The sequence below is a fragment of the Haliotis rubra genome, unplaced genomic scaffold (genome assembly GCF_003918875.1).
Source record: "Haliotis rubra isolate DU_JTF1 unplaced genomic scaffold, ASM391887v1 Scf95, whole genome shotgun sequence".
Classification (NCBI taxonomy): Eukaryota; Metazoa; Mollusca; class Gastropoda; order Lepetellida; family Haliotidae; genus Haliotis; species Haliotis rubra.
In genome coordinates this window covers 631,382-653,203 of record NW_025767690.1, presented here as the reverse complement: position 1 = coordinate 653,203, position 21,822 = coordinate 631,382, and the positions used below count along the sequence as shown (strand labels likewise).

General features: G+C 38.9%; 1 protein-coding gene across 1 annotated transcript; it reads right to left on the bottom strand.

Moving 5' to 3' along the window:
- Window positions 1-8,455: 8,455 nt before the first annotated feature.
- On the bottom strand, window positions 8,456-20,585 carry LOC124264892 (transient receptor potential cation channel subfamily V member 3-like). Its single transcript, XM_046699670.1, is given in 3 exon segments — window positions 8,456-11,697; window positions 11,700-13,483; window positions 20,350-20,585. Coding segments are annotated over 2 exon segments (2,265 nt in total). The 5' UTR covers window positions 13,459-13,483; window positions 20,350-20,585; the 3' UTR covers window positions 8,456-11,191.
- Between the last annotated feature and the right edge of the window lie 1,237 nt (window positions 20,586-21,822).

Here is a 21,822-nt window from a genome sequence, read left to right as displayed (position 1 = left end):
TGTTTTGTAAAATAACTGGGTATATATTTGCTTCTAATGCTACTATAATTATCATAGCAGGACATGGTGTTCGTCTCCAAGGACATTTAATTTACAGTATTTGCACACAGGAGGTTTGTTATGAAAGTTTCCCTTATATCACCTTAAATCATAATAAACTGAACGAAACTGTGATTAGGCTATTCTTACGTTCTTATTACTGAGACAGCGTACATATGATTCACACACATGGAAATGTCTTTAAACAGGGAATATGTAAACGTACAGGGACTTTTATGGAGTTTTGCATGCCACTCCTGTATAAAGCAATATTTGCCTCTCCTTAGTAAGTAAATTTAAGAAATACTGTTTATTTCCAACTCCCTGCCATATCCACGCATAGCCAAGCCCAAATCTGAATAGAACTGTTTTCACATGTGAAGCCCAATTAAACGCTCGGTGCTTGCGTTTAAATCTAAATTAGGTAACATTTTGTAAGCTTTTGATGGGTAGCGAGAAGAGGGCATGGAGAGGAGCTTTAACCAGAAAGCAATACAGCGTTTAAGTGTGTACGCATGGGTATCTACCAATCTTTCCAAGGACAATTGTATTTGGTGTAGACATTCGCAAACCAAGGAATCTTTTACATGCATAAAGTAATATCCTTTCCAAGCAATTTTGTGTATGAAAGTCCCATAATTCTGACCCATATAAAAATATAAGTGTATCTTACAGTCGAATATTTTGAAGTAGATATCATATGACAAATCTTTAAGACTACAGAGGCATTTTGTATATAGATATTAAAGCTTTCTTTGCCTTAACTGAAATGTTTCCGACAGAGAGGGACCAATTTAGAGTTCTACTATTTTTTGTAACTTTTTCATTTCTTTATATATAATCAGTTGAACGGTGTTCATGTTGTATTTTACATTGTAAATATTTTACTTTATAAATAGTTTGAGATTATGATTTACGCCTGAGATGACACCAAGACAATTTTAATAACTATTGTCCATTACATTGGTCTAAACGTTTGTCATTTGATAAAATGTGAAATCTAGGTAATTTGGTGGCTGTTGGGCATGTTTTCCGTCATGTGTTTTATGTATAATATGTTAACTTTAACAACTACTAATATTCAAGGAGTATGCAATGAGAATTTTTCAATACCAAACTTTTTTGAGGGGCATGACAAAATCCAATGATCAAAATCCAGTCCAACCCTCCCTCAATAATATACAGTCTTAACAGATCATGATGACCTGTTTTAAAGCACCTCCACACGTGTCTTCTTAGAAATTAGGACGTACAATATTGAACAAACTCCACGGATAACAACTTTTTCTATTTTGTGCGTGCGATGTTTCGATAGAGATTCTTGTATGATTGTCAAGCAGGAATGTAAAGGACACAGGTGTATCGAAAAGTCGCGCTCACTAAATAAACGTTGTTATCCATAAGGTTTGCTCAATATTGTACCTCAACATGTGGTATATTAGTCCCTGATATGAAGAATCACGTGTCCCTTCACTTTTTCAGAGTAGTACATACACATATATACTATTCCAAAAAAGAAACGCCTAACCCAGAAATCTGTTGCGAAAATGTTGTATTTTCAAACATGTATAACTCATCCACAAATAGAGTTTAGTACATGAATTATTTCATGTAGAACAATTACTAAATACCCACCTCCAGTGTAATGTCACATTTACAAAATTCACTTTCATGTTTGGAGTGTGCTCAATATTCCACTTCATTGTTCAAGACTGGCAGCTTCCTCATTCCAGGGTCAAACTTGAAGACAGAATAGTGTGTGTGACATGTGGAAGGAAGGGCTACAGAGTAACCTCTGAATCTGCAGCTGAAGTTGAATCCTTGTCAACTACGCAAGAAGACACAGACACACAGATGCTGTTGCATGCTAAACATGCATCTTAGGGATCCTGCAAAATCAGTTGCCATTTCCTCAGATGACACAGATGTCTTTGTCTTGTCCTTAGCAAAGAACAGTGACATTGCAACCAATATTTACATCAAAGCTGGTACAAAATATCGCCAAAGATTCATTTATATCAAGAAAGTTGCATGACGTTTGTTCAAAGAGTTTGCAAGGCCGTTCCTGGACTACACGCATACACTGTATGTGATAGTGTCAGTTCTTATGGAGGCAGAAGGAAGGTCAATGCATTGAAACTTCTTGTCAACAGCGAAGAATATCAAGATCAAGAGGCTTTCCAACAACTTGGGAATGAGTGGACTGTGCTACCAGGTTTGATCGACTCACTTCAATCCTTCACAATCCGCCTGTATGCCTCGGGTTCTTCCATAAGGGATGTCAATCAATTGTGCTACCATTTATTTGAAGTGGGAAAAGGGACAACTGAATAAGAACAATTGCCACCCTGCTTTGATTGTCTATCTATGTATGTCCCGAGAGCAAACTATCAAGCTTCAATATGCAGCAAATGTCTGGAAAAGCTGAATATACAACTGCAGGTGCAACAGATGGTCATGGATAGGTGGAAGAAAATGGTCACATAAAGATTTGCTATATGACAGGACCTCTTGCTCCAGATGCTGTTCTTGAGTTCATTTCATGCAAGTGCACAACAGTCTGTAAACTGCCAAGTTGTCAGTGCCTTAACAATGGACCATAACATGCCGAAGAGTGACACTGATGAATCTGATGTTTATGATGCGGAACAGTGACTATCACTACACAAAATAAGGAACTTGAAGGTGCTCTCACTCTTTGAAATTAAAGATCTGTCTTCAGAATAATTTCAGAATAAGTTTTTGAAAACGTTCTTTGAACTTACAATTTTGACTCTTACAAAAGCAGGAAAAAATATGATTTAAAAGGTATCAAGTAGGACAACTTGATATTAATTAAATCTTTTTAATCATGTTAGCACCGATTTTCCTCCCTTTTTTTATTTCCAACCTATTTGCTGAACTTTACTCATGATTAAAGCTTGGAATTGACATTTTGGGAAAATTTAGGGTTTTTTGGCGGCCATCTTGGATTTAGCCTCGTTCTGAGTCTGAGCTACCAAACCGTCATGGCCATCATACATATTTGATATGTAGAGACCATAACCACTTCAAAAAACATAAAAGTGTTTGGTCCCTCAGATTTGTACCAAAAAATTGTCTGGCTCATGGCCTTTAACACGAGATTTGTGTTTCAGATATCTTATTTACTTTATATGATGGCGTTATCAGGACCCTGCCTGATAGCCTTAAGTTCGAAGTGACAGATCTCGGTGTTAAACGAGGCCAGGTCGGCTAACACGGTGCAAGAGTACAATTTGGGTTTTAAACGTTTTTAAGATTGGGCAGAGTCCTACGGGTTACCTGTTATGTTGCCTATTCCACCAATGCACTCTGCTCTTTATTTGTTATATTTAGTACAAAGATGTGAAAGTATACACCCTAACGTTACAGGTTTTTACAGCATACATTATGCTCACGTGATTGTGGGCTTGAGAGAAGCCAAATTGTGTGTTGTTTATATCTGTGTTTACGGGGTTGGGAAGAGGAATGGACGTCGAAGTGGGACTATTAATTAGGTATAAAACGTGCGGTGTATTCTAACTGCTGTACGCACCTTCCACACAGACGGAATTTCAAACTGTCCAAAATATGAAACAGGCACGACCGAAATTTCGTTTTGTAGATATATGGATACAACTTAAATTGTGCATGCATAATGAAGTTTTGTAAAATATCCCTCCCATCTCCAAGACTTGGCATTCCTCTGCGCTGGCACTCTGTATTTACTCTGGTGGCATTGAGTTGAACTTTCTACTGGAGTCTATTACATTCCGTCTCTTTAAAAAAAACCCCTCAGATAACCAACCTTCCGGTGATTGGCTGGATTATTAAGTAACTATTTGCTGAGAGTTACTATTTTGACCTAGTAACTTTCATAACATTTGTGAGTATAATTACTGCTTAGAAAATGTTGATAAACTTAGATCTTCTTTGTCAAGTCAAAGTGTCTGTAATACTAGTTAGTTATTTGGGTCACGATATGACTGAAATACTGCCGATGTGACTTTAAATTTTAACACACTTGTTATTTATACGTTTGGCGTCTATTTGATTATCCAAGAGACTTATTTTAGGGACCAACTATGTATCTGGGAGCCGATCCACAAAGCGTTCGTAATGTTAAGACCTGTCGTTACTCTATAGGTTATCATAGGCTTACGAATGTCGTAGCGCTACTAACGATTTGGTCAATACATTATCAAAGTGTTGTTTATGTTTTCAGTGTTTACTACTGCTGTACGTTGGCTTGGCTATATTGCTTGGACATATATCTGCAGCGGTGGTGTAGCCAAGTAGCCCGAATCGCTCACTTACTCTTACACGTGTCTGCCATGACACATTTCTAAAGCTTTACTGAGGCCTTGAATGTTGTAAGAGCACGTGAGTTTCAGGGTATAGTTCAATTCTTTACTTACGTCACATACGTGTATGCATTTAAGTAAGAAATATGTACTATTGTATTCTTGCTTTCAATTCCTATTGGACTAAGTGCCAGGTTTTGGAGTAGCCTTCATGTTATAATATTCACACCATTGGTTTCAGAACAAAACAAAAAAGACCGGAATGTTTTAATATTTTATTCACATCATATACTAGACTATATACAAAATGCATAAACGGTGCTGCTGTCAACTCGAATTACAAATTATAAGAGTTCATGAATTCACTGCACGGTATAGTGTATTTTAATGTTGGTTGGTTTGTTTAACCAATATTGCAGCTATATGGCGGCGGCCTGTAAATAATCGAGTTTGGACCAGACAATCCAGATTAACAGCATGAGCATCGATCAACGCAATTGGGAAACGATGGCACGTGTCAACCAAGTCATGAAGCCTGACCACCCGATCCCGTTAGTCGCCTCTTATGACAAGCAGGGTTACTGAAGACCAATTCTAACTCGGCTCTTCACGGGTTGTACTTAATGTCACTTGGAGCTTGTTAATCATTCAGTTTACCAAACAAAAGATTTCATTAGGTTTAACAATTGGCTGGCTCTGCATGGTTTTTAACGAACAAGCCACAGGACCAACTTCCACATTGACTTGCTACTGCTACTGCTCATTTCTGGTATCCCCTGCCGTGATATTGCTGGAATATTGCTAAATGTGGCGTAAAACTCAACTCACTCACTCATTCCTTTACCACACTTGTACAGCTTTATGGTTTAACGGAATTAACCAATTCCACATTTCAAAAATATCTTTTCTATTATATTTTTCGGCATGAGAGAGTGAGTTTAGTTTCACGCCGCATTTTAGCAATATTCAAGCAATATCACGGTGGGGTACACCAAAAATGGGTTTCACACATTGTACCCATGTGGGGTTTTCGGCATGAACAAATACTTTCACAGAAATACTGTTGTTGTTTTATTAAAAAGATTTCAATTTGAGATAATGGGGTACGTCCATTTCCTGTAGGTTACGTTCTGATTCAAAGGTTTCATATTCACTCGCCCTTTCAGTATGCTGTTTCCTGACGTTCCGATAGATTGCAGCTAATACTGACATATTTGACTCCATTATGAATATATCCATTTCTCAATGCGTGGATGTGTGCAGTTGTCTTCCGCTATTTGTTCTCGTAGACGTGACAACATGGTAGCAACGAATTTCATACTCCTCAGTTCTGCCAAAATCGTTCCATTGTTTTCGTCTTATTTTTTACATTATAATATCAGTACTTCAGCAATGTACCGTAAAAATAACTTCATATCTTTTTTTCGGTGATACAAAGCCATGCCGAATATTTTGAATAACTGATTATTTTGCATCTGAATTTATATCTAATGTAGGAATGGTCAGTGAGTTCTGGCGATAAATCATTGCCTATACTTCACCTGAGCTGAGTCTTTTTCTCGTCATTTCTCGTTTCCCCACGCAGCTATCGACATGATCCGGGTGGTGAGGTAGCCTAGTGTTGCTGGGTACCGTGAAGACCTGGGTTCGATGGGTACAATGTGACAAAAATGTGATGCAACGAGAAAATAATAGAAACAACGAGAAAATATTCGAAGCCACGAGAAAATAACCGAAGTAATGAAAGTATAATTGAAGTAACGAGAAAACACTGGAAGTAAAGAGTAAATACTCGAAATTTCAAGTTTTTGACAGAAACTTGAAGTAACGAGTAAATGCTCGAAATTTCAAGTTTTACAGAAAAGCAACGAAAAAGTAATCGAGGTAACGAAAAATCAATTGAAACAACGAGAACATTCCCTGTAACAATTGTTTTATGCTACAAAAGTGGCAGCATTAGGCTTTGGTACTAATGCTGGAGGCTTCATAGAAGATGATTATCATGTTCATTGTTTCCCTTCAAAAAATGTATACTAAATCAAATTCCGCACAAGGATCGCCTTACGTTTACACATTAACCGGGAGCATGTGTATCGCAGTAAATGGGATTTAACGAAATTGTGGACTGTGTATCCCAGTTCTTGTTGATACTGATGTTTGTGTGTCTTGAATGAATGAATGAATGAATGAATGAATGAATGAATGAATGAATGAATGAATGAATGAATGAATATCTTTATTTCGCAAGGCGGGTACACACATGTACAGAGCAAAAGGCAAGGAAAGATCTTAAATGCACTCTTGAGTGAGAATACCAAATAATACAGGTATTTACAAAATAGGACAATCATACATCTGCATTACATTTCATCTACGTGCTCAGTAACCGGTATTTCACCTCCAGAAAAGAGAGACAGCATTTCACCTTCTGGCAGTAACATTTGTACAGACACAATGACATGAAAAAGATCTAAAAGTGTGGAAAAGAACTGATTCCTGTTGTACATATATTGTTCACAATGTAGAATTATATAGCAGACATAGTCATTACAGTGTCATTTCTGTCTCTCTCAAGTTTTGTATTATTGAACACAAGGCGACAACTTTGGTGATATTGCGTATTGTTCCTCCTAAAAGTTTCATCAAGTCTGGCTGGATCCTGAACAGTCGGTATCTCATTAATTGCGTGAACGAAGGGAATGTTAGTCGCAATCATAGTGTAGCTGTCATGTTCTTGTGGTTGTTGAACACGTGGTGACTTGAGTTCTTCGGTATTCTTCTTCTGGCAAAGACAACACTTGCTCCAGTCAGTCCGGAATTTAGACGGTCCTATATCTGTATTTGCCATCTTGGTGAATAGTTATCCGGGTATCACAATATAAGAATTATCTGTATTTAGTGAATCAAGGCCGAGGGGTTATCCTTTTGCCCCCTTGATCACAATCACGCACAATATGGTATAGGATACGAGGCTCGGGGCTAAAAAATATATGACCTACACCAAGCTCGATCGTTCATCCAGTGTCATTTAAGTCCCGTGCGATCTGTACACCATCCAGGTAACTACTTGCAAAGCAATGTACAGACCCGTACATTGGTTCGGCTCTCCCGCGCTGGCACACCCGCGTTGACGTCCGCTCTGTTGAGCTACTACTCTACACCTTCCCCTGCAAGTCTCTCAACGCCCCGCACCCCACCCACACCCACCCACTTCGTGTCATGTTCAGTTTGGAAGCCTTGCACAGAAAGATGCTAAACATACAAAACCTCAAACACAACTGCGATATGCATTACCATGCACTTTAGCAGAGTCAGACGTATCGTGAACCTCTTATTTTGCTGAATATTAGGATTTTGGGACCGATATATGGTACAGGGAAGCCAGTGAATGAGTCCAAGGTTCAAAATTCGGATTCTACATAGTCAAAAATGTATGATTTGACACCAAGATCGTTCAAATCGGACAGGTCTCTGCAATTTTATTGCAAACTGCAATATTTCTTTATATTCAATGGCCATCTTGAATTTTTAGGTGGCTAACGGGTTTTATCAAAAGAGCAATCCCCCAGGAGTATGTGTGCCAATTTTGGTGAACGATTGTTACAGTTATCTGCTCCACTATGTCCAGAGTGTATCATATAAAGATCGCCGTAATGTAGTTGGATTACTGAGTGCGGCGTTAAACACCAACCGACCATACAAATATTTGGATATTGGATAGCGACGTGGTACTCTAAATGTAAGTTCATATTCCTTCGCAGCTAGGTGCAAGCTCCTGCATTGTTTTGAGTTACAGCCGATTCGAGCGTCATTTACAGTACGTCGCTATCCAAATACGCAAATAGGAGCTACGACATGTGTCAAGTAACTCACCCAATCCTTTTCGTAGGTTACCCCACCCCCTCCCCCTTACAACATATAGCCAATGAAGACGAATAAACAACCCTATAAAAGATGGAATGCAGGAATTGAAAATATGTGACTCTTTATTAATTGAAAGTTTCATAATTAATTCGAGAGGTAAAACAATTTCATTTTCCACTTACGTTAAAAACATAGAGAGAGACAAAAAGCAGAAAAGATCACGAAGAAACAATACAAGCTTTAGTTCAAAATATAAGAAGCGACTTTAACAATCTAAGTGAAAAATATATAGGCCAATTAGGTACTAAGAATTTTTTGGGAGAACAAATTAATAAGGAAGCTGTAAGAAGAACTCAATTTCTAAAAATAAACAAATGGTATGAAGAAGGTGAAAATCCGACCAGCTATTTTTGTCACCTAGAAAACAGGAGTTTTGTTAGTAGCCTTATAAGTAGTGTTATGAAAGATAACGGCGATCTGATTACAGATGGTAGTGGTATTTTGGATGAACTGAAACCATTTTACAGTAATCTGTATAGAGAGATGCACCCACAGGAGGAAGAAAATTATATAGATTTTAGTACTATTAACATTCCAAGCTTAGGAGAAATTAATAAAGCTGTTTTTTCCATGAAGAATGATAAAAGCCCAGGAATTGATGGCTACCCCATTGAATTCTTCAAGTTCTTTTGGAGAGATTTAGGCCCATGGGGTTATAGATATATAAATGAAACCTTTGCAAATAATGAATTAATTATTACAATGAACAGGGGAATTATTACTTGTTTGCCTAAACCAAATAGAGACGGAAAATGTCTAAAAAACTGGCGACCTATTTCATTACTAAACTCCCTTTACAAAATAATAGCACATGCATAGCAAACAGGACTAAATCAACATTAGATACAGTTGTACATGAGAATCAAACAGGTTATACCTGGGAGATGTATCAGTGAAAATATAAGACTTCTCTATGATATTGTCTTTGAAACCAGAAAATGAAATAAACCCGGACTATTAGTACTAATAGGTTTTGAAAAGGCCTTTGATATTAAATCCAAAATATTTATAATACAGGTAATGAAAGCGTTTGGATTTGGGCCCAATATTATCAAATGGATTCAAATTCTGACTGGTAATAATACAGCAGCTGTGATACAAAATGGGAACATATCTTCCTTTTTCCATCAGGTACGGGGAAGCAGACAAGGAGATCCGGTCTCACCTTATTTATTGATCCTTGCAGTTGAAATATGAGGCATTAAGATAAGGTCAAACCCTGACATAAATGGCAATAACACTAAATGATATAGAACAGAAACTTGGACAATATGCTGATGATACACATCTATATCTAGATAGTTCTGAAACAAGCCTCAATGTGGCAATTGAAACACTGAATAAATTCTCAAAATGAACATGGTCACGACCTGCCAGTTCAAATACACGACATATCTTGACCGGTTGAAAAACATAAGTACTAGTATTCAACATATCAAATCATATCCCCGCGATAAACAACACAATTAATGAGTCATCAACACAGGTGGGCTTTAAGTAGACCGTTCATTATAAGGACTAAGAAATAAGAAGTTACAGGCAATACCGGCTATTGAACCTTGGTCATAAGTTGGGTGAACCCATGAAGATACGGATTAAATTTGGTATTCATCAGCCCATGCTTGTTTAAAAAGATGAAACAATGTTGAGAGCAGTAGGTATCCAATTGAAATCCCGCCTGCACTGGACAAACAGATAAGTTGAAGTGAAATCGCTGAAGGCCCTATCCTGCACTAATAAATCTGCAACCATCTTTCTTGAAACTGCCGTCTCATAGGAAGTCTCGAAAAGTCTGATTCCAGGTGAATCTATAGCTGTAAAATATCACAACTAAAGGCGTTAACTCTAAATTACTCGCTGTTTACGTCACTGCTACTCCACCCGGTATTTTCTTAGCGCTTTAATCAATTTGCTGCCACTTACAATCACCAGAAGAAAAAAATATACTGCAACATAAAACGAGTAAATACAAAATATGCTTCCACTTTAGAGATTGAGAGTGTATTCATGCTTATAAACATAATCTAAAACATTGTTGCATTTTTATTCTCATGGGTTTTAATGATTTAACTTGAAAAGTAGACAACAATAAAAAATAAAATCAGAGCCTATTACCCACATTTCAGTGACTGAAACATGCAGATTTTAACCACCGTATGACAAACCAAATTAACAAGAGGAACGTTGAAAAACCGAAGAACAACCCTTCAGATTTGCGCTTTCTCACCAAACTACTCTCTCGTATCACAGAGCCTAGCCTGGCCTGTTTTCTGTTGTTCTATTGGTACAACGTGTATCCTCGTAGATTTCTGTATTAATCACATTTTACTGGGGTTGTTTTCAAAAGTAGCCTTGGTTGGGTACAATAAACCTTCAGGACACTTTATGTGAGGTAGTGCATACACGTTTGTGCACATACTTCAGCGTCCTTGATGGCCGTAACTTGATCTCACAGATAACTGCGCCATGTCTCTTATGCGTTGCAGAAATATATATCCAAAGTTGCTTTGAAAACCATACTTTTCACGTAAATGATGACAATTCTAAATATCTACATATGTCCTTTGTACATGTTTCATGTCCTTTTCAGTACAGAAATATATGCAAACCAATGTCGAAATAGAGAAATCAATTTTTAAGCACTCCAAAATGGCTAAATTATTTAGGTCAATACATTTACATTCAGGAACATTTTTTGGTCAGATGACACGAAATGATGGAACTTTAAAGACACTTGCACCAAACTGCCAACAAAGACCATCGTCTACCGACGAACGATCGATAGAACTTGCACAAGCTGTCGTGGCCTCCCTGGTTAAGTGGATGCTCATGTTGCCAGAACCTTGCCTGATACAGACTGTGTTATCGACTCTGCCTTGATAAGCTCACTATTGTTGCCTGTGGTGTAAACGACTAACAACTCATCATTCATGCGTTCGTCTAGAAACGAGTTCCTTTTGAATGTTCTCTAAAGTTTTGTGTATCTGTTGTAAATGTTCTTTAAAGTCATCATCCAGGGCATCGATTCTCTGTGTCAGCATCTGTTCAAGGGTCAGGTCGGCTTTATGTGTTAACCTCGGTTTCTTCACTATTCTTCGTGGAACCTGCAAATACCACAATTGCCCGTCTCGCTGTTCTACAAACCGTTTCTTCTGATTATCAAATTCGCCACATCTGATAAGAGCTTTGTTGAATAGCTTTGTCAAAAAAGGGACAGCTCTTTCAAGTTGAATCGAACGTTTGAAGGTTTCAATCCTTCGGGAAAGCTGCAGATTTGTAAGAATGTCCGAATAGGATGTATTCATCATTGCAATGAGAAGGTTCAGCAGGATGATAGAAGCAAGAACGATATATGTCACGAAAAGGATGATTGGCAGAGCTAGGGAGCCACCAGCTTTCTTTATGTTGATCTCAAAGTTGTCATCAAAAGCTCAGTCATTCCAAACATAAGTCTAAACACGAGGAACATTGTATGAAATGGGGTTGGATAGATCTGAATGATTGCTGTCGAGATCTGAAAAAGCACATGTAAGGCAAATGAGAAACTCAGAAGCACAAAGGCATACACGAACAAGATCTTGTAGACATCCACCATTATCATATGTAGGATCATCCTCCAGAAGAACCTGATAGGCTTAAGTCCTTGAGTGAAACTGAGAGTTGTCAGCCATCCAATGAGCAATGTTATGGACAGTGTGTTACGCATACTGTACAGTTCCTGAGTATAGTATTGATAAAGCATTGCAGTAACCAACAGAGAATATATGACATGGTGTATTATGGAGAAACACTCAAGCATAAATGTCCCCGGCGCTTGAAATCTGGACCCAGACCAAGGGTGCTTTGAGCAATGGAACCTATGTACCAACACTAAGATGAAGCATACAGGCTCGATTGGTGTTACACTGTAGAAGATGATGGTAGTTGTGTCCATGGAATGGTCATTAGGTGACGTCCTCAGCTTGTCCATGAGGACTGAGCTGGAATAACTGAACACAGACATGTACACAGTATGGAGGAAAATGATTATAAAATAAATAAAAGTCGTAGTTGAAGTGTAAACTTTCTCAATCTTCTTCATGGGTTCAATGTCAAGAACCTGAGCAATGGTTTCATGGGAGTTGTGTTCGAGTAGAAGCTCGAGACATGACCCTCTGGATTTATCTGATCCTTTAGTTATGGGAGTGATGTCAGTGACGTCATACTGTTCTTGCGAAGGATGTCTCATATAAGTCGTTCCCTGGATGAATAGAAGCTTCTTAATTATTTCAACAGCTCCCATCTCAAACGCAAGAGACATGGAACTTTCTTGATTCTCATTTTTTGTCTCCCTGATCAGACTGTACACTGCTTGTCTCTTGTGATCTTCAGGGTCATGGTGGGTAGTTCCCATCATGTACCATTTGGTCCATTTGTCAACCAATATATCAAACACTTGCCCATATTTCTCGTCCTGTCCCTGGATGACAGCTGTTGCCCTTATGAAACAATGCAACACTGAATCCCCTACACTGTTCTGAAGACGGGGATCTGCTCTCTCGTTTAACAAGGCGGTAATTGATTCATGATGCCCATCCCTGCAAGCCACATGAAGGGGAGTATCACCTTCCCTGTTCTTCACATTGATGTCTAAATGTTGACCGAACTTCACTATGACCTCTTCCTTGTCTGCCTTTGCTGCATAGTGGAGCATTGTATTTCCAGCTTCGTCGCAAACATTTAAGCTTGGTTTGGATTTTAAGATGATTTCAATTTTGTCAATCAAACCCAGGGTAACTGCTTTGGCTAAAGCAGATGCAATGGCTTTTACCATTGGGTTTGTTTGGTCCTCTGCTGAAACGTTCTTCGTTGCATGGAGGAGTGTTTCTAAAACAGTGATTTGATCTGAAGTTGTAACAGCAATCTGGAACACATCTTCTTCTTCGTTATTGATATGACAGACTTTAATGGACTCTTTGTCCATTAGCCATTTCAATATTTCACAGTGTCCACTCCTTGCTGCAATCATGAGCGCTGTATCGCCATGTTCGTCCGTTTCATTGACATCAGCACCTTGAGCTAATAGCCTCTGCAGGGCTGATAGGTTGCCCATCTTTGCATGTCTGTGTAGGGGGCGTTCAACGACAGAAACAACGTGTTTGTATCTAGGCGCGGTCACATCGAGTACTATGTCAAAGGAAGGATTTTCCATGGCTACTGTAGAAGGTGTGTATATTCTGAAAATAGATCAATAAATGAAAGAGAATGAGGGAAAAGGAGTGGTTAAATATGAAGATATGTTCATATTCTATGCGAAAAGTGAACAACACTCCAGCTATATGATTTGTTTGGTTGTTGTTTAACGCCGCTCTCAGCAATATTCCAGCTATACGTATGCGGTGCATATATAATCGAGCCTGAACCCAACAATCCAGTGTTAAGATTATGAGCATCAATCTACACAACTGGGATATGATGACATGTATCAACCAAGTCATCGAGCCTGACTACACGATTCTGTTAATCGCCTCTTGGGACAAGGAAGCTACATGTAGAGACCAATTCCAACAAGTATTCCGGATACATGATATAGCAGTGTGAAAATGTGTGTCAGGAAATAGCAAACCAGTGACTAATATCATGAACATATACCCACTCAATGCAAACTTTGGGTGAATGGATTTGTTCAAATGGAAACTTTCTTTTGTCCAGCAGTTCATGTAATCTCATCTTACAGGAGGAATTTATTGCGGCAAAGATGGAGCGAGGAGACACCATCACCATCCTGCATGTGAATGTGTTACCTGTAGGGCCTTATGACATACTTTGCTTTAAAGTCGTGTGGACATGCTATGTCTGTCTCAATGGGACATATGTTGTCGAAATCTCACAATGACGTTGTCGATAGCTCACAATAAACCATGTTGTCTTCATCTCTCTATGGCGTATGTTGTCTTCATCTCACTATGATGTATGTTGTCTCATCCTCACTATGATGTATGTTGTCTCATCTCACTATGACGTATGTTGTCTTCATCTCACTATGACGTATGTTGTCTCATCATCTTACTATAACGTATGTTGTCTCATCTAACTATGACGTATGTTGTCTTCATCTTACTATGACGTATGTTGTCTCATGTCACTATGACATATGTTGTCTCATCTCACTATGGCGTATGTTGTTCTTTATCTCACTATGACGTCTGTTGTCTTCATCTTACTATGACGTATAGTGTCTCATCTTACTATGACGTATGTTGTCTTCATCTTACTATGACGTATAGTGTCTCATCTCACTATGACGTATGTTGTCTTCATTTCACTATGACGTATGTTGTCTTCATCTTACTATGACGTATGTTGTCTCATCTCACTATGACGTATGTTGTCTTCATCTTACTATGGCGTATGTTGTCTCATCTCACTATGACGTATGTTGTCTCATCTCACTGTGGCGTATGTTTTCTTTATCTCACTATGACGTATGTTGTCTTCATCTTACTATGACGTATGTTGTCTTCATCTTACTATGACGTATGTTGTCTTCATCTTACTATGGCGTATGTTGTCTTCATCTTACTATGACGTATGTTGTCTTCATCTCACTATGACGTATGTTGTCTTCATCTTACTATGACGTATGTTGTCTTCATCTTACTATGACGTATGTTGTCTTCATCTTACTATAACGTATGTTGTCTCATGTCACTATGACGTATGTTGTCTCTCATCTCACTGTGGCGTATGTTTTCTTTATCTCACTATAACGTATGTTGTCTTCATCTTACTATGACGTATAGTGTCTCATCTTACTATGACGTATGTTGTCTTCATCTCACTATGACGTATAGTGTCTCATCTTACTATAACGTATGTTGTCTTCATTTCACTATGACGTATGTTGTCTTCATCTTACTATGACGTATGTTGTCTTCATCTCACTATGACGTATGTTGTCTTCATCTTACTATGACGTATGTTGTCTTCATCTTACTATGACGTATGTTGTCTTCATCTTACTATAACGTATGTTGTCTTCATCTTACTATGACGTATGTTGTCTTCATCTTACTATAACGTATGTTGTCTCATCTCACTATGACATATGCTGTCTCATCTCACTGTGGCGTATGTTTTCTTTATCTCACTATGACGTCTGTTGTCTGTATCTCACTATGACATATGCTGTCTCATCTCACTGTGGCGTATGTTTTCTTTATCTCTCTATAGCGTATGTTGTCTGTATCTCACTATGACGTATGTTGTCCTTATCTCACTATGACGTATGTTGTCCTCATCTCACTATGACGTATGTTGTCTTCATCTTACTATGACGTATGTTGTCTCATCTCACTATGACATATGCTGTCTCATCTCACTGTGGCGTATGTTTTCTTTATCTCACTATGACGTCTGTTGTCTGTATCTCACTATGACGTATGATCTCTTCATCTCAGTATGACGTATGTTGTCTTTATCCCACTATGATCGTATATTGTTTATATCACACTATGACGAATATTGTCTTTATCTCGCTATAACACGACCCGTGATGATCCGGGTTAGAGTTGACCTTCAGTAACCCATGCTAGTCGTAAGAGACGACTAACGGGTTCAGGTGGTCTCGCTCGCTGCCATGGTTGACACATGTCATCGGTTCCCAATTGCAAAGACAGATGCTCATGCGGTTAATCACTTGATTGTCTGGTCCAGACTCGATTATTTCGAGACCGCTGCCATATCTCTGAAACATTGCTGAGTGCGCGTAAAACTAAACTCACTCACTATAACGCATGTTGTCTAATCACCCAATTACATAGGTTGTCTGTATGTCATGGTGACATAGGTAAAGTACTGTCGGAAATAGAAAAAAACTGTTTTTAGGCTGTTACTCTGTATCCCTAAAATTTACACAACTGCAAATAGCATATGTCGAAATAACCCACTTCGGCCTAACTGGGCATTCAGTGAGATGCGTAATAGGATATCCAGAAATGCATGTTTACTCGTAAAATCGGGCAAAACTTAGAAAAAATACGCATAGCTGCTGAAAACAATAGATCAGACTATAGATGGCAATTAGGTCGCTCGGACAGGTCTGATGACGGACCGTCGACTCACCTGGCATGAAATGCACGTGCTGCCTACAAGCACAATTGGTCATCTCAAAGATATTTTGTGCTTTTTTAAGTGTATTGACTGACTTCATCTATTGATTAACATCTTACGTGTCTTTCTTTCATGAAGTTTATGTTGAGATATGTAAAAGAGTATGATACCTGATAACCATAGAAACGCATCGTATTAAATGTCAATAAATTAAATATATAGGTGGCATGACCACCCGATCGCGAAGATCGACAGGACTGGATATTAATTGTAAATTGTTATGACATGCCGTGTACTTCCCCAGTATAATTGTCTAAAGGATTTTCTTATCTTAGCTGATATCTCTATCCCCTAGCCCGACCCCAACGATCGTCTGCGACACCCGTCCAGGTTTTGCTTTTGAAACGAACCCTCCTATCTGTTTCTTTTTATAGTGACAGTGAGACTCCATGGTAGCTACATCCTTAATAGTTTCAGCATGAAAGTTATTATTTTTTACGCCAAATATCGTTTATAATGAAGCTACGTCTAATTTCAAATTGGGCATTTAAAAAGTGTCCTTTGTAATACAATATCGTCGCACACTAATTTGCATAAAGCCATGGTCTGTTCCAAATAAATCGTTTTGGACTTAGAACAAAACCCGCCTTGCTCATTACCGCACTAATCTCTCCTGAGTAAAGTCCTTTTTCTACGTTTCCTATGTCCCTACCACTGAGACTGTAGTTAGGCCGAACTTAGTTAAACAGATATTTCACACTTGCACACATCAACTACATATAAGTTTTTTTCTATTTCCGACAGTACTTTAGTTCTTATCTCACAGTGTGATAAACGACAATTACGTATGCTTAATTAGCATGCTTATGTATCAGTTAACAGACACATAACAACCTATTCTTTGAGGATATTAGAAAAGTTAATGGTCAGATTGAAGATATATAAATATTGAATCATTAGATTTCCATTGAGATGTATATCGAGCCAAAATGTCCTGACCTACCTTCACAGCCAGTCACACACAGTAATAGCAAGTCATTGTCAGGGGCGTCACGTTGTAAGCTGATAACTGCCTCAACACACCCGGACTTTGTCTATACCTATCTGGATCCCGTACAAAGCACAGGTTGATCTGCCCTTGTGTTCAGGATTCCGATTGCGCAACGGTATTTGTTCTGTCACTCAGTCAGGGAAGGATACAACGTGGAAACCATCGTACTGATAACGGGCAGTGGGATGTCAGCTGACAGTCGTATGTCATATCCGAGGACTATCAAATAACTTAATGTTGATAAGAAGAGTTGACATACATTTTCGGTTGTTTTGGACCGGTATTGTCGAAGGTTAAAAGCGGACATAGCTGAGGTACTCGGAATGTGTTAAGGGGATTATATAGTGGCGTGAATATGTTGGTGATTGTAATGTGGATATGTTGGTGTTGTGGTTGAGATATGGTGGTTGAGATATGGTGGTGGTGTGGTGTTTGTGGCGTGGCGGGGCGTGGCGGTCGGGACGGGGCGTGGTGTGTGGTGTGGTGTGTGGAGCGGAGTGGTGTGGTGTGGTGTGGTGTGGTGTGGTGTGGTGTGGTGTGGTGTGGTGTGGTGTGGTGTGGTGTGGTGTGGTGTGGGAGTGGTGCGGTGCGGTGCGTCGCGGTGTGGTGTGGTGGTGTGTTGTGGTGTGGTGTGTGGATTGGTGCGGTGCGGTGCGGTGTGGTGTGGTGTGATGTGGTGGTGTGGTGTGGTGTGGTGGTGTGGAGTGGTGTGGTGTGGTGTGGTGAGGTGTGGTGTGCTGTGGAGTGGAGTGGAGTGGTGTAATGTGGTGCGGTGCGGTGGTGGTGTGGTGTGGATTCGTGTGGTGCGGTGCGGTGCAGTGCAGTGTGGTGTAGTGTTGTGGTGTGGTGTGGGTGTGGTGTGGTGTGTGGTGTGGTGTGGTGTGGTGGTGTGGTGGATGGTGTGGTGTGTGGAGTGGCGTGGAGTGGAGTGGAGTGGTGTGGGTGTGGTGTTTGGCGATGCGGTGCGGTGTGGTGTGGATGCACTGGTATCAAGTGTTGATTTTGATATGGTGATGTTTAAATGTGAATGAGCTGGTGTTATGGTATAGATCCTCTGTGTTATGGTATAGATCCTCTGTGTTATAGTATAGATCCTCTGTGTTATAGTATAGATCCTCTGTGTTATGGTATAGATCCTCTGTGTTATGGTATAGATCCTCTGTGTTATAGTATAGATCCTCTGTGTTATAGTATAGATCCTCTGTGTTATGGTATAGATCCTCTGTGTTATAGTATAGATCCTCTGTGTTATGGTATAGATCCTCTGTGTTATAGTATAGATCCTCTGTGTTATAGTATAGATCCTCTGTGCTATAGTATAGATCCTCTGTGTTATGGTATAGATCCTCTGTGTTATAGTATAGATCCTCTGTGTTATAGTATAGATCCTCTGTGTTATAGTATAGATCCTCTGTGTTATGGTATAGATCATCTGTGTTATAGTATAGATCCTCTGTGTTATAGTATAGATCCTCTGTGTTATAGTATAGATCCTCTGTGTTATAGTATAGATCCTCTGTGTTATGGTATAGATCCTCTGTGTTATAGTATAGATCCTCTGTGTTATAGTATAGATCCTCTGTGTTATAGTATAGATCCTCTGTGTTATAGTATAGATCCTCTGTGTTATAGTATAGATCCTCTGTGTTATAGTATAGATCCTCTGTGTTATAGTACAGATCCTCTGTGTTATAGTATAGATCCTCTGTGTTATAGTATAGATTCTCTGTGTGATAGTATAGATCCTCTGTGTTATAGTATAGATCCTCTGTGTTATAGTATAGATCCTCTGTGTTATAGTATAGATCCTCTGTGTTATAGTATAGATCCTCTGTGTTATAGTATAGATCCTCTGTGTTATAGCATAGATCCTCTGTGTTATGGTATAGATCCTCTGTGTTATAGTATAGATCATCTGTGTTATGGTATAGATCCTCTGTGTTATAGTATAGATCCTCTGTGTTATGGTATAGATCCTCTGTGTTATAGTATAGATCCTCTGTGTTATAGTATAGATCCTCTGTGTTATAGCATAGATCCTCTGTGTTATAGGATAGATCCTCTGTGTTATAGTATAGATCCTCTGTGTTATAGTATAGATCCTCTGTGTTATAGTATAGATCCTCTGTGTTATAGTATAGATCCTCTGTGTTATAGTATAGATCCTCTGTGTTATAGTATAGATCCTCTGTGTTATAGTATAGATCCTCTGTGTTATAGTATAGATCCTCTGTGTTATGGTATAGATCCTCTGTGTTTATAGTATAGATCCTCTGTGTTATAGTATAGATCCTCTGTGTTATAGTATAGATCCTCTGTGTTATAGTATAGATCCTCTGTGTTATAGTATAGATCCTCTGTGTTATAGTATAGATCCTCTGTGTTATAGTATAGATCCTCTGTGTTATAGTATAGATCCTCTGTGTTATAGTATAGATCCTCTGTGTTATGGTATAGATCCTCTGTGTAATAGTATAGATCCTCTGTGTTATAGTATAGATCCTCTGTGTTATAGTATAGATCCTCTGTGTTATAGTATAGATCCTCTGTGTTATAGTATAGATCCTCTGTGTTATAGTATAGATCCTCTGTGTTATAGTATAGATCCTCTGTGTTATAGTATAGATCCTCTGTGTTATAGTGCCCATGTGGTGATGTTGTAGTGGGGATATGCTCGTGTGATAGTATTTACTATATATGTGCTGTTTAAGTATGGCTCAACATAGCGATTGACATCATAAGTATCGATCTACGCAATCAGGATACGATGATACGTGTCAATCAAGTCAGCGATCCTGACCACCTGATCCCGTTAGTCGCCTCTTACGACAAACATGGGTTGCAGAACACTCAGATCTTTATGGGCGATACATGTGCGTTTTCCCTGGAGTATATATTTGTTCATGTTTGCAGTTATTACACGTAAGCATACAAACATACCTCAGAACACAAACAGCCTTTCCTCTGACACTGATGCAGTGAAAACCGGTATTCAATGCTCTGTTTGTCCGGTGAACTCTTCTACTTAGATGACTGGTGTTCAGATCATTATTTAATCACTAACCAATCCAGAAAATCGATACAGCCTACTATACGTACGTTTACCATCAACAGGAAGCAAATCATATCATAATCTATAAACAGGTTGAACAGGTTATATAATAGGAGGTGCGCGTTCCAAGGTTCATGTCACAACTAGTTTGGGATAAGGGATAAGTGCGTCAGCCTCGTGGGTCAGCCCGTCCTAGATGTCGTGTACTAAAAATAAACAAATCACTCGAAGTGCGTAGTAACGCTGATGTGCCGTAAAATCTATTATTATCCACGTGCCCATCCAAATTCAGTGATCGGTCAACTATCAGCAATCTATGGAATCCCGGTCGGGACATCTAGAGGGTTGTCACCCTCAACACACGGACGCGCACATGCACACTTCACACTTGCACCTTATCGCGAAATAATACGATATTTCAAATCGCTCTGTTGTCCCATTGACGCATTTCGAAATATAGTTTTGTTGCTAAAGGAATAAGAGAGGGTGTCCCCTTTTGGATTCCATTGTTACAGTGTGGTGAGGTGAGGTGAAATTGGGTTTAACGTCGTGCTTGAGAATATTTCGCTCATATGACGATACAGTGTGGTCTTGATCACTGATATGTTCCATCATGTGTTATGCTAAAGGACATTTCTTTTCGAGCGTCTTTAACCTACTTAAGACCGCGCCTTGTTATATTCACGTTTATGGGTTCACTGGGTCAAGTAGGAGAAAACATGATATATTCTCTTCATTCCTGAGTATTTCTGGGTTGTTTACGTACAAGAAAAGCTTACTAGATCGGAAACAAATCAAGTTTTTCCAAGAAGCGACATATGTTGTACAAAGCAAAGTATTACTAATCTGAACTGCAAAATGTTGAATATTCATTCAGTATGCTCCTCACATGCAATTCATAGGCATGGTTTGGCACTGGCAACATGTCGCAGACAAACAGGCAGGCAGACAGAAGACAGACAGAAGACAGACGGACGGACGGACAGGCAGACATTCACCAAGGGTACACATTATATAACATAACAATAGTAAATGTACTCCAGCCATTATTTATAGAATTATGAGAGACTGGGATAAGCAACATAATTTTATTATTACTTACAACTAGAGTATTCTGAAGGCTAAGTTCACATATTTTCAATAGAGCCCCTAAAATGTTGACACTGAAATGACGACCAGGAGATGACATTTGGTTAGTGTCACATACCACTGAGCACATGTGTCATTTAATCAGCAATTTCTATTGTCACCATAGAACAATTTGTAGCAGAAATTTTGTAAATTCAATGATAAAACTAAAGGCCTGAGATACTCCAGATGCGTAGATGTAATGAAACACTATAAGTATAGTGCACAGTGAT